Source organism: Lepus europaeus, chromosome 12 (genome assembly GCF_033115175.1).
Source record: "Lepus europaeus isolate LE1 chromosome 12, mLepTim1.pri, whole genome shotgun sequence".
NCBI lineage: Eukaryota > Metazoa > Chordata > Mammalia > Lagomorpha > Leporidae > Lepus > Lepus europaeus.
In genome coordinates, this window is record NC_084838.1 from 21,923,214 (window position 1) to 21,937,160 (window position 13,947).

Here is a 13,947-nt window from a genome sequence, read left to right on the forward strand (position 1 = left end):
TTTTTTTTTTTTTTTTTTTGACAGGCAGAGTTAGACAGTGAGAGACACAGACAGAGAGAAAGGTCTTCCTTTTTCCATTGGTTCACCCCCCAAGTGGCCACTGCGGCTGGTGTGCTGCACCGATCCGAAGCCAGGAGCCAGGTGCTTCCTCCTGGTCTATGCAGGTGCAGGGATCCAAGCACTTGGACCATCCTCCACTGGACTCCCTGGCCACAGCAGAGAGCTGGACTGGAAGAGGAGCAACCGGGACAGAATCTGGCACCCCAGCTGGGACTAGAACCCGGGTTGCTGGCGCCACAGGCAAAGGATTAGCCTGAAGAGCCGTGGCACTGGCCGATGGCTACTTTTTTGTTTTTTTTTGACAGGCAGAGTGGATAGTGAGAGAGAGAGACAGAGAGGAAGGTCTTCCTTTTTACCATTGGTTCACCCTCCAATGGCTGCTGCGGCCAGCGCATCTCGCTGATCCGAAGCCAGGAGCCAGGTGCTTCTTCTGGTCTCCCATGCGGGTACAGGGCCCAAGGACTTGGGCCATCCTCCACTTCCTTCCTGGGCCATAGCAGAGAGCTGGCCTGAAAGAGGGGCAACTGGGATAGAATCCAGCATCCCTACTGGGACTAGAACCCGGTGTGCCGGTGCCGCAAGGCAGAGGATTAGCCTGTTAAGCCATGGCGCCGGCCTTGATGGCTAGTTTTTAATAGTTGTTTCCTACGAAATCCTGTATAGGCTACTTAACAAGAACTCAACCTGAAGATCTTCTTGTGTTGGGGTTGGCGCTGTGGAATAGTATGCTAAGCCCCTGCCTGTGTTCCCGCCATCCCATATGGGTAGTGGTTTGTGTCCCAGCTAGTCCTTTTCCAATCTGACTCTTTGCTTATATCTTGAGAAAGCAGATTCTTAAACAGATGTATTTATTTATTTGAAAAGCAGAGTTACAGAGAGGAGAGGCAGAGAAAGAAATTCTATCTGCTGGTTCACTTCCCAAATAGCCACAATGGCCAGTGCTGGGCCAGGCCAAAGCCAGGAGCCTGGAGCTTCTTCTGGGTCTTCATGTGGGTGCAGGGCCCCAAGTCCTTGGGCCTTTTTCCGATGCTTTCCCAGGTTCATTAGGGAGCTGAAACAGAAGTGGAGCAGCCAGCTCTCAATCGGCACTCATGGGGGATGCCAGCATTGTAGGTGGATACTTAACCTTCTACCTCAATGCCAGCCGCATAAATAAAATCTTAAAAAAAATCTTTTGTTATAGCTAAAAGGGGGCTTAATGATCAAAATAGGCAGCACTACCTGTTGTAGGTGAGAAAGGTGAGACTCAAAGGTGATAATGACCCAAGCTATCATAGCGAAGTATGGGTTCTTTATTTTTTTAAAGATTTTATTGGAAAGGCAGTTACAGAGATATACAGAGAGAGAGAGAGATCTTCCATTCACTGGTTCACTCCCGACATGTCTCTTTCCCTCCCTCCCCCCCAAGATTGATTTATTTGGGGACCGGAACTGCGACAAAGTAGGTTTTGCCTCTGCCTGCGGCACCAGCATGCCATATGGGCACTGTTTTGAGACCTGACTGCTCTACTGCCGATCCAGCTCCCTGTTAATGTGCCTGGGAAAGCAGTAGAAGATGGCCCAAGGACTTGGGCCCCTGTACCCACGTGGGAGACCCAGAAGAAGCTCCTGGCTCCTGACTTTGGATCGGCACAGCTCCAGCCATTGTGGCCAGTTGGGGAGTGAACCAGTGGATGGAAGACCTCTCTCTTTGTCTTTCCCTCTCCTCCTGTAACTCTAACTCTCAAATAAATTAAATTAATAAATACAAAATATTTATTTGAAACTTAGAGTTAGATCTTCATTCTGCTGGTTCACTCCCCAAATGGCTACAACGCCTGGCCTGAGCTGGCCAGTTTGAAGCCTGTAGCTTCTTGCCAGTCTCCCATGTTGGTAGCAGGGGGCTAAACACTTGGACCATCTGCTGCTTTCCGAGGCCACTGGCAGGGAGCTGGATCAGAAGTGGAGAAGCCCAGACTTGAACCAGTGTCCAAATGGCCTCACAGGTGGTGGCCTTACCCACTACACCACAGTGCAGACCCTTTGAGAGGACCTGTTTTTAATGATAATATACACATTTTTTAAAAATTTATTGTTAGATTTTAGAAGAAACAATGCTAAGAGAACAATCACATAAAATCATTAACTCAACTAGGAGTTTCCCAGTTCCAAATTAGTAATTGAATCTAACTTTTCTAATGTGTTAACACTCATGATATACATTGATGCAAAAGTTTTTCCATTCCCTTGGAGGCAGTATTCTTGACCAGAGTACATGAGTTTTTAGAGCAAGCTAGAATGAGGAAATAGTTCTTTACTGTCTGAAAAAAGATGAGTTGTCACTTTGCTTTTTTGTGTTTATTGCAGGCCTTCTTAGAAATGGCTTCTGAGGAAGCTGCTGTTACCATGGTGAATTATTACACTCCCGTTACGCCGCACCTTCGGAGCCAGCCTGTTTATATTCAGTATTCCAATCACAGAGAACTCAAGACTGACAATCTACCTAATCAGGCTGTAAGTATTAAAGTGAGGACATTTTAAAAACAGGCTTCTAAAAACACATTATAATAACTTAGTCTTCCATACTTTGAAGAGAATGAAATCTTACGCTGTTTTCATACTTTGTTAGTCAAGATGTATTTTCTCAGAAGCTGTAATAATAACAAAGCAGTGTTACTTAGAAACTTTCAAAGTCATGAGGGGCGAAGTGACAGGTACTTATTTTTTCCTCTGCAACTTTTTACAATAAAAAGAAAAAATTAAAATTTATTGTTGTGCCTTTTAAAACCTCAGATCTGAAAGCAATTTTAGAAGTCATTTACTTCAATACCTCTTTTTTACTTAATATATAGAAAAGTCAGAAGTTGAGTGATGCTTTTTTGTGATGTTAAATTTGTTAATAAGAATGGTTTTTTAAATGTTTTTATAAACATTTATTTTTATTTATTTATTTATCTGAAAGGCAGAGCATCAGAGAGGTAGAGATAGAGATACAGACCTGCCAACATCCAGGTCTAGGCCAGGTTGAAGCTAGGAGACAGGAACTCCAGCTGGGTTTCCCACATGGGCTATGTATTCTTGATATAGGCAAAAGACTCCTCCATCTATTTGATTCTGTTTGGAAAGGCACCTAATGCCAACTATTGAGGTTAAATTACAATTTTCTGCATTGTTTAAAAACAGTTACATTTCCTGCACATAATTCTTAACTTATTCTAAGATATATTAGCAGCATTTAATAAAGTATAGAAACTTAGAATAAATGTAGTTTCAGATGTTTGAAATAGGATAGGCTTTTTAAAATGAAAAACTACTATATAAATTATAAATAAGATGCATGGCTTTGGCAAACATTTAATCTAATTACCCACAGATAACTATTATCTAGTACAGACATGTCAGTATGTACCCTTTTCTACTGTGTATCTTATTTTACACAAATAGAATATTTGAGACAGAGACAGAGTGAACTCCTATATTCTGTTTTACTCCCAAAATGCCAACAATGAGTGGGACTGGTATGGGCCAAAGCCCAGAGCTGAGCATTCTGTCTCCCACATGAGTAGCGGGAATGCAATTGCTTGGACTATCACTGCTGCCTCCAGGGTTTGCATTATCATGAAGCTGTAGTCAGGAACCAGAGCTAGGCTCTCCATTATGGCACCTATGGCATGTTCATAACAAGGCTGAGCATCTGACTCCACAGATGGAATCCTGATGTTGAAGCCTTTTCTTTTTCTTTGTAATATGTTGTGGACACAGCTTCATGACAAGTACAAAGTTATTTTACAGTTTTTTTTTTTAAAGATTTACTTATTTATTTGAAGGGCAAAGTTTCAGAGAAAGGCAAAGAAAGAGGGAGAGACAGAGAGAGATCTTTCATCCACTGGTTCACTCCCCAAATGGTTGCAATGGCCAGAGCTGAGCCCATTCAGAGCCAGGAGGTATGAGCTTCTTCCAGGACTCACATGTTAGAGCAGGGGCCCAAGCACTTGGTCCCTTTTCCACTACTTTCCCAGGTGCTTTAGCAGGGAGCTGGATTGGAAGTAGAACAGCCAGAACTCAAACTGGCACTCATACAGGATGCTGGTGTCACACCACAGCACTGGCTCCATACCTCGTAATTTTTTAATGATTGCATATTATTCCTTTGTATAGGAGAGTCATAATTTGTGCAGCTTCTTTTTGATTAGATTGTTTTCTGTTTCATGCTTTTATAATAGGGAATATGTATTTTTGCTCAAGTCCAGTATTAAGATTATCTTTTTAAAAGCCAGTGTTGTGGCATAGTGGGTTAAAGCCTGCGGCTGAAGCACCGGCATCTCATACGGGCACTAGTTTGAGTCCTGGCTCTCCACTTCTGATCCAGCTCCCTGCTAATGTGCCTGGGAAAGCAGGAGAGGATGACCCAAGTCCTTGTGCCCCTGAACCCATATGGAAGACCCAGAAGAAGCTCCTGGTTGCTGGCTTCAGATCGGCTCAGCTCTGGGTGGTATGACCATTGGAGAGTGAACCAGCGGTTAGAAGACCTCTCTCTCTGTGTCACTACCTCTCTCTAACTCTGTCTTTGAAGTAAATAAAATAAATCTTTTTTTAAAAAATTATCTTTTTAGGTTACATTTCTGGAAGTGAAATTGCTGAGACAAAATGCAGACATGTTTTAGATATCAATATCTAATGCATGATTATTTCTTGTAAAGATTATGTGCCAACTTAGGGTGATATGTGAGCAGTTTTCTGTCTTTGTAGTATGTGTTTGTTAATATGATAGAAATTGCATCTTACTGTCTTATTTGATAATTTGCTTAATGGCATTTGGGAAAATCTTTTTAAAGATTTATTTATTCATTTGATTGGCAGAGAAAGAGATCTTTGATTTACTGATTCATTCCCCAGATGGCTATAACAGCCAGGTTTGGGCAAGCTGAAGTCAGGAGCTAGGAACTTTCTCAGTCTTGCACATGGGTGACAAGGGCTCATGTACTCAGGCTGTCTTCTGCTTCATTCCCAGACACATTAACAAGAATTTACATTGGCTTAAATATGGGATGCCGGTGTCACAAGTGGCAGCTTTACCTGCTGTGCCACAACACTGGCCTTTATTTGATCATTTGTTACAGTGTTTTCTGTTAGTGCGATTTTTAAAACTGTGGTATAATATATAGAACCTAAGGTTTACAGTTTCTACCGTTTTTTTTTTTTTTCTTTTTTCTTTTTTTTTCAGTTTTTCATTACTGGCATTAATTACATTCACATTTTGTACAACCACCATCATCATCCATCTCCAGAACTATGTTCTCATCACAAGCTAAAATCCCCTATTCATTAAACAGTGACTCCCACTCCTTTCTACCCCAGCATCTGTCAGTTACCATTCTCTTTTTCAGTCTCCATTAGTTTTTCTGCTAATGTAGGTTTTTTTTTTTTTAATGTATTTTTATTTGAAAGAGTTACAGAGAGAGAGGAGAGGCAGAGAGAGAGAGAAAGAGGTCCTCCATCCAGTGGTTCACTCCCAAACCTACCACAGTGGCTTGAGCTGTGCTGAGCCAAAGCCAGGAGTCAAGAGCCTCCTCTGGGTCTCCCATGGGGGTGCAGGGGCCCAAGGTCTTGGGCCATCCTCCACCGCTTTCCCAGGCCACAGCAGAGAGCCAGATCGGAAGTGGAGCAGCTGAGTCCTTAACCAGAGCCCTTATGGGATGCTGGTGCCTCAGGCTTAGGGCATTAAACCCCTGCGTTACAGCACTGGCCCCTCTGCTAATGTAGTTTTTTTTTTTTTTTTTTTTTTTGGACAGGCAGAGTGGACAGTGAGAGAGAGACAGAGAGAAAGGTCTTCCTTTTGCCGTTGGTTTACCCTCCAATGGCCGCTGCGGCTGGCGCACTGCAATGCGCTGATTCGAAGGCAGGAGCCAGGTGCTTCTCCTGGTCTCCCATGCGGGTGCAGGGCCCAAGCACTTGGGCCATCCTCCACTGCCTTCCCGGGCCATAGCAGAGAGCTGGCCTGGAAGAGGGGCAACCGGGAAGAATCCAGCGCCCCGACCAGGACTAGAATCCAGGGTGCCGGTGCCATAGGCAGAGGATTAGCCTATTGAGCTGCGGCGCCGGCCCTAATGTAGTTTTTAAAATATTTTTATGCGTGTGGTTAAGTTTCTCATTCTTATTGTTTTTGAGTTTGGTACCATGCTCAAAAAGAGCATAACAAAATTTTTTTTTTTTAATTTGACAGATAGAGTTAGTGAGAGAGAGAGACAGAAAGGTCTTCCTTCCATTGGTTCACCCCCCAAATGGCCGCTACAGCCAGAGCTATGCCAATCCGATGGCAGAAGCCAGATGCTTCCTCCTGGTCTTCCATGTGGGTGCAGGGGCCCAACCACTTGGGCCATCCTCCACTGCCTTCCCGGGCCACAGCAGAGAGCTGGACTGGAAGAGGAACAACCGGGACTAGAACCCAGCGTCCATATGGGATGTCGGTACTGCAGGTGGAGGATTAACCAAGTGAGCCACAGTGCTGGCCCCCATAGCAAAATTTTTTTAAATTATCTTTTTTTCTAATACTTTTTCTAATACTTTTTGTCTTGATATTTAAATATTTGTTATATTGGAATTAGTTGGATATGGGGAATGAGAGTAGGATTTTAATCTTTCTTACTGCAAGAGACTAATTTTCCTGCCTTACTTTAAAAATAACCTATTATCATCCTCTGATATGAAGCTTGTCCTTTACATTCTGCCTTTTTATATGCATCCTGTGCTTACAACATGCCTGTGTGTGCATGTGGGTGTGCACACACACTCACACACACAGACACTATTGAGAAAGTCATGGAAAATATGTATTGTGAAAATAAAAATTTGCATGAAATTTCAAATTTTTTATCTTTTAATTCCATTTTCTACAAACTTCTGAAGCCCCCTTGCCTCATACTTTTAGGCATCTGCACATTCTGTTTCCATGGCTTGGTCTTCCTTTTTGTATACTGTTCACATGGTATGTGTTGCCTCTCCAATCTGGAGTAGCTTTTGGTTTCTACACCCAGTTCAATGCATCCTATAGCTTAATATGTTGTAGGGCAAGGCCTTGTCTATTAACTCTTTCTTTTCAGAAATTAGCTAATTGGCATTTCTTATATTTTTCTCTGGGTATATTTTAGAATTGTTTTTTGTGAACTCTTGCCATCCTCCCCAAAAACAAAAACATAATTAGAATTAGACTGATTTTTATAGATTAATTTGGTGATAATTTATAAATTTATATTGCACTCTGATCTTTTGAAAAAATTATGAGTATTTTGTTTGTTTTATTTTATGTCTTAAGTTTTACTTCATGTTTATTCCTCAGTTTTCTCATTAGTGTGATTCCTAATTATGTTAGTATAAATCTTGAAGAAGAAAAAACAATTTAATAAACTATGAAAGACTAGATTATTCCAAAGGGAAATAGTGAGAAAGCTCAGTTGCTTGGCAGCTAAAACTGCTGAAATGACCTACTTTGTTCTTAGGTAGCCTTGACTTCTTCCTGATACTCTATTTTGTTACTTAATCCACTGTGCTACTGCGCCAGCCTCTATTTTGTTGCTTTTGTACAATTTTTATGCATTGATATTCAATAAACTATAATAAGTAAAAAATTGAATATACCTATTTGTATATATAGAAAGTCCCAGGAAGCTGATAGATTAATGTTCCATTCTTTTTTTCTCTGAATAACAAAGTACCCCAAAACATGCACGTTGCTTCTTTCCAGCTTATAGACACTTGCCAGAAGATCAGGTGAATATTAAGTATTTTGTGAGTGATTTAAAACTGAAATTATAGTTACAAAATTTAGATACTCTTAGGTACAGCATTTAAGAATTGATTGTGCTAATGGTCACCATTATCATTTACACAGTTTTTCTTGACCCTTATGGGTGTAAGTTTATAAATTTGCAAAGAAATGACCATGAGAAGATTTTCCTTCATCAGATATTCCTAAAATATCAAACTGAACATTTAAGATCTGTGCAGTTATTTATGTTAATTTCTATGTTCTTGGTTTTAGAAATACCTTCTTCATAATATCTAGTCATGTTTAAATGTTCAAATGAAATGAATTTCCCTTTCGTACTTCAATAAAAATCTTATTAAAAATCATATTGCTGCTATTCTTTTTGCTAATAGTTAATATAACTAATTCAGAGAGTTTGTTGCCCAGACTCCTTTCTTGTTTTTAAAGATTAATTTATTTATTTGAAAGGCAGAGTGAGAGGTAGATCTTTCATCTTCTGGTTTACTCCCCAAATGCCTGCAACAGGCAGGTCTGGGCCAGGCCAAAAGCCAGGAGCCAACAACTCCACGCGTGTCTCCCATGTTGGTGACAGGAACTATCTTCTGCTGCCTTCCCACGTGCATTAATGGAGAGCTGAATCAAACATGGAGCAGCTGGAAATTGAACCTGGTGGCAAGTTACTGTGCTGTGTCACCCCAAACATCTTAAAGTTACCTCCCATAACATAAATTCTATTATCTTAAAATTTTAAGCATCAGACTCATCTTTACACTGCTTATTTTCTTATTTAATTTTTTTTGCATTATTAAAAATTGAAACTGTAGAGTTTCTCATAAAACATCAGTTTTTTTTTTTTCAGGTGTTATTTTCTCAGATTTTTGTGTCAAAAGCATTTCTTGCATGCTTGCTACATAGGAAGCTTTTATATTCAATGCTCTTAATTAAGTACCAGTAGAGAGTATCTTGAAAACTGTAGAATGATTAGGACAAGTACATACCATGGTTTCTCAGGTTTTTATGCTATGGTACTGTTTTTGCAAAGAGGAAGGGATGAAGGAAGAGGAATAGGACAACAACAATGGCAATAGTGCTTAGCAGCAGGAAGCTCTTACACAGAACATTTTTAATAAAAAGGATTGACAGCATAGTGAAGTAAAGAGGTCAGTGAGATTAAATTTACCTTTGGTTGTACATGCTTAGTCTTGATGAGATTAGGTACTTTAATCCAAGTAGAATCAGAGCAGTTACTACACTTAAAATATCACTAATGATTTTTTTCCTGCATATCCTTGTAGCTGTGTTGTCCAATATAGTAGTCATTAGCTATCCACATGTGGTTAAATTTATATCAGTTAAAATAAATGAAGTTCCAGCTCTCAGCTGCAATAACCACATTTCAAATTGGTTGAATCTGAGAATATGGTCCCTGAGGATACAGAGGTTCACTGTAATTAAAAAAAGGAAGATTGTTTTGTAGAAAGATACTTCAGGATTCAAGACATTGTAAGTATCAAGTGTCATTTTATATCTTTATGGATGTAAGATTTCCTGTTATTTGATGGTTTTTTTGTTAGTCATTTTTTTTAAAGATTTTATTTATTTATTTGAGAGGTAGAGTTACAGACAGTGAGAGGGAGAAACAGAGATAAAGGTCTTCCATCTGCTGGTTCACTGTCCAAATAGCCACAGTGGCCACAGCTGCGCCGATCAGGAGCCAGGAGCTTCTTCTGGGTCTCCTGCTAGGGTACCAGGGGCATCTTCTACTGCTTTCTCAGACAGTGGCAGAGAGCTGGAAAAGAAGAGGAGCAGCCGGGACTAGAACCGGCACTCATATTGGATGCCAGCGCTACAGGTGGAGGATTAACGTACTACACCACAGTGCCGGCCCCATATAATCATTATCTTGATGCTCAGATTGTCGCAGGTTTAGCTAATGTGAACCCCTTCATGTTGACTTCTATGTCCTATGCACACATCTCCAATCATTATTTGACCACTTCCTGGCATTCTGGTGAAACAAAACCAAAGCCAATGAACAAAATTCCATAAAACCATAAATATTCCATACTCATCTTGTGCTTTCCCTGCCCTACTTCTGGAATCAGCTGGTTTTAGAGCACCCTGGTTGCTTATAGTGGAGAATGATTTTAGAAATTTGTATCCTTGCATGGACTCTGATACCCTATTCCAGGCTATTCCTGTGATGAATGGCCTCCTTATCCTTAGCCCATCCAAGGACCTCCTCTTCACCCTTCCTGGGTCATTCTCACTCTGTTGGCTACCTATACTGTGTATAGAGCCAAGCTCCCCTTGGCTCTGACCCTCCTGGCCTGGCCACCCTTCCTTCACATGCCCTTCTTAAAAAATAGCAATAATAAGACATTTACTTATGTATTAGAGAGGCAGAATGAGAAAGTGGGGCCAGAAGCGGAGATAGTGAGCAAGAGATCTTCATGCACTGATTCAGTCCCCAAATACCCTCAACAGCTACGGCTGGGCCAGGCTGAACCTAGGAGCCTGGAACTCCCATCTAGACTTCCCTCCTGGGTGACAGGAACCCAAGTACTTGGGCAGTTATCCACTGCCTCCCTGGCACATTAGCAGGAAGCTAGATTGGAAGCAGAGGAACCAGGACTGAATGGCCTTACACTTCTTGTGTTACTCAGATCCTGATGTCAACACTGGACTCCATCCACCCTCTCCTCCCATAGATACCTTTCTTCCCTTGTGTGGACTCAAAACTTCCCCTGCTCAGACGTCCCTACCATGGGATGCTCTCCTTACTTTGCTTGGGCTCTGATGCTCCTGGCCAAGTTGCCTTCCTTTCTTTTCTGCACTCCAAACTAATACAGCTGCTTTCTTCCTCCCTATTTGTGCATGAACTATCTAGAAGCTTTAGCCCTGAATTATTCAAGAAGGGAAAGAGAAGAGACAGCAAAAAAGATGAGGTACTTAAGTGATTTTTAGGTAATCTTTAATGTTACTTTCATTTATCTTTTTGCTATTTTATTAAAAATTGGGAGAAATCAGCTGCAAATTTTCCTTTTTTCTCAATGTGCGTCCTCAAATTTCTTCAAGTTAATTTAATTGAATTGTGTCATTGTAATAATAGCAAGGCGATCTTGGCTCTTTACTGATTATGAGATAGAAGATTTTTGTATCTGTGTTTGTTTTATTTATCTCTGTTCCTTAATATTGTTTCATATCCACTGAGTTTTAGAATTCCTATAATGCTTCTGTATAATCAGAAATTCTGACTTTGGATTGTTCCTTAGAGAGCCCAAGCTGCCCTGCAGGCTGTCAGTGCTGTCCAGTCAGGAGGCCTGGCCCTTCCTGGAGCTCCTTCCAATGAAGGCACCATCCTACCTGGGCAGAGCCCTGTGCTCCGAATAATTATTGAAAACCTCTTTTATCCTGTTACTCTGGAAGTTCTTCATCAGGTAAGGAAGATTACTCTTAAGAGAATTTAGTCAAATGTGGTGTCTATAACTTGATGTTTTGTATCTAAGGTTTTTAAGTTGTTGCTTTTGGTTGATATGTTGGTTTAAATAATGAGCACTTATTCATCTGTTTCATACAAGAAATAGTGTCAATTAGGCTGGCGCCGTGGCTTAACAGGCTAATCCTCTGCCTTGCGGCGCCGGCACACCGGGTTCTAGTCCCAGTTGGGGCGCCGGATCCTATCCCAGTTGCCCCTCTTCCAGGCCAGCTCTCTGCTATGGCCCGGGAAGGCAGTGGAGGATGGCCCAAGTGCTTGGGCCCTGCACCCGCAAGGGAGACCAGGAGAAGCACTTGGCTCCTGGCTTCGGATCAGTGAGATGCGCCGGCCGTAGCGGCCATTGGAGGGTGAACCAACGGCAAAAAGGAAGACCTTTCTGTCTCTCTCTCTCTCTCACTATCCACTCTGTCTGTCAAAAAATAAAATAAATAAGTTAATTTTAAAAAAAAGTGTCAATTAGAGATAATTTTTGAGAAGCTTTTTTCTAACTTGAGTATTTGATTTAAAAATATGTATAAGAAATTATATGCATTTATATGCTACTTGAGACACTTGCATCCTATATTAGAATTCCTGGGCTGGAGTTCCCTCTCCGTTCTTGATTTCAGTTCTAGATTTCAGGGCCAGTCAGTAAGGATGTGCCTCAGGTCAGTGTCCAGTTAAATGAGAGAAAGATTCTAATCACTAACAAAATCTGAAAGTTAAATGGATATCAATTGGATTTTGTAGTATAATTTAGTATAAATTTATCCCAAGTTTTAGAGCAAAGTACACATTTTTCACAAATTATATTACTTCACGAATGAGATATCTTTTAATTAATCTCAAAAATTGAATATTGCCATAATTTTCCCACCAAGTCTCAGAGTATAATTAGTTGTCAATTAGTAAGTATTTTTTCTGTATCTTTTATATGCCAGGAGTTGTAGTTAATGATACACAAATGATAAAGAGGGGATGTGTTCCTTCAGGGAGCCTTCAGTCCAATTAAAGGAGACAGATATGTAAATATGTACTCTACATGTAGTAGAGTACAGCAAGATAAATACACAAGGCAAGAAAAGGGCAAAACTTGGGAGGAGAATTAACTCCAGAGAGTTGGAGTCTACTAGAAATTTTCTGGTGGCATTACTTCCTGAATTGAATTTTGGAAAAGATAAGTAAAATTACTAAACATAGATGCAGAGATCTAGGAAAGGGAGAAATTCACATTCATGCATATAGAAGTATTATATCACTTGGTATGTGTTTGGAGAAGTATGCCCATTTATTTATTGATATAAATAGTGTGATGTAAAAGTTGTCAGGAGATGAGGTCTCAGAAGCAAAGCAGGGCAATATTGTGTTTCTTACACCAGGGATCTTAGGTTTTACCCTGTACGTAATGGAAAGCTAGTGAGGGATTATAATCTGATGGAATTTAGAACAATACATGGGGCCAGCGCTGTGGTGGCCTGTGGTGCCGGCATCCCATTTGGGCGCTGGTTCGAGTCCTGGCTTCTCCACTTCCAATCCAGCTCTCTGCTGTGGCCTGGGAAAGAAGTAGAAGATGACCCAAGTGCTTGGGCCTCTGCACCCATGTGGGAGACTCAGAAGAAGCTCCAGCCTTTGGATTGGTGCAGCTCCGGCCATTGCTGTCATCTGAGGAGTGAACCAGCAGATGGAAGTTCTCTCTCTCTCTCTTTCTCTTTTTTTTTATTTTTATTTTTATTTTATTTTATTTTTTTGCCAGGCAGAGTTAGACAGTGAGAGAGAGAGAGAGAAAGAGAGAGAGTTATAGACAGTGAGAGAGAGAAACAAAAGAAAGGTCTGCCTTCCCTGGGTTCACCCTCCAGATGGCTGCTACGGCTGGTGCGCTGCCCCGATCTAAAGCCAGGAGCCAGATGCTTCCTCCTGGTCTCCCATGCAGGTGCAGGGCCCAAGGATCTGGGCCATCCTCCACTGCCCTCATGGGCCACAGCAGAGAGCTGGACTGGAAGAGGAGCAACTGGGATAGAATCCGGCGCTCCGACAGGGACTAGAACCCAGGGTGCTGGTACCACAGGCGGAGGATTAGCCTAGTGAGTCGTGGTGCCAGCCTCTCTCTCTCTCAACCTCTGCCTCTCTGTGCTTCAGTATGAGGAAGGGAGAGAAGATAACTGTTTACACCCTCCCTCCCCTTTTTTACTTTTAACAAACGAGTCTAATGTTATTTCTTCATTAAAGGAAGAATGCATGCTCAGTTGATGTATATATACCATGTATGTATACCATACTGTATATGTATACCCTCTGTTTCAAATAAATAAATAAAACCTTAAAAATGTATACATAAGAAAATTCATCATTTTAACCATTTTTAATTATACAGTTTGGTTGCATAAGTATATTCACATTTTTCAGTCTTTACCAAACACTCTATGTCTATAGAACTTTTTTCTTCTCCCTGAACTAAACTCTCATACCCCATTAAAAACTAACTCCCCAATTCTGCCCCATTCTAACCCTTGGCAACCACCATTCTACTTTTTGTCTCTGATTTTGACTCTAGTAGGTTCCTTAAATATGTGAAATATTTCAGTCTTTGTCTTTTGTGTCTAGCATATTTAATTTAGTACAATGTCTTGAAGGTTTATTCATGTGGCATTTTCTTCCTTTATAAGGC

At 41.0% G+C, this 13,947-nt stretch overlaps 1 protein-coding gene across 4 annotated transcripts in view; it reads left to right on the forward strand.

Moving 5' to 3' along the window:
* Positions 1 to 13,947, forward strand: part of PTBP3 (polypyrimidine tract binding protein 3) — a 110,570-nt gene that overhangs the window by 61,844 nt on the left and 34,779 nt on the right. For all 4 annotated transcript variants that reach the window (XM_062207749.1, XM_062207745.1, XM_062207747.1 and 1 more), the window contains 2 exons: positions 2,407 to 2,553; positions 11,080 to 11,244. In XM_062207749.1, coding sequence (XP_062063733.1) covers positions 2,407 to 2,553; positions 11,080 to 11,244 — 312 coding nt within the window. The remainder of the gene's footprint in view (positions 1 to 2,406; positions 2,554 to 11,079; positions 11,245 to 13,947) is intronic.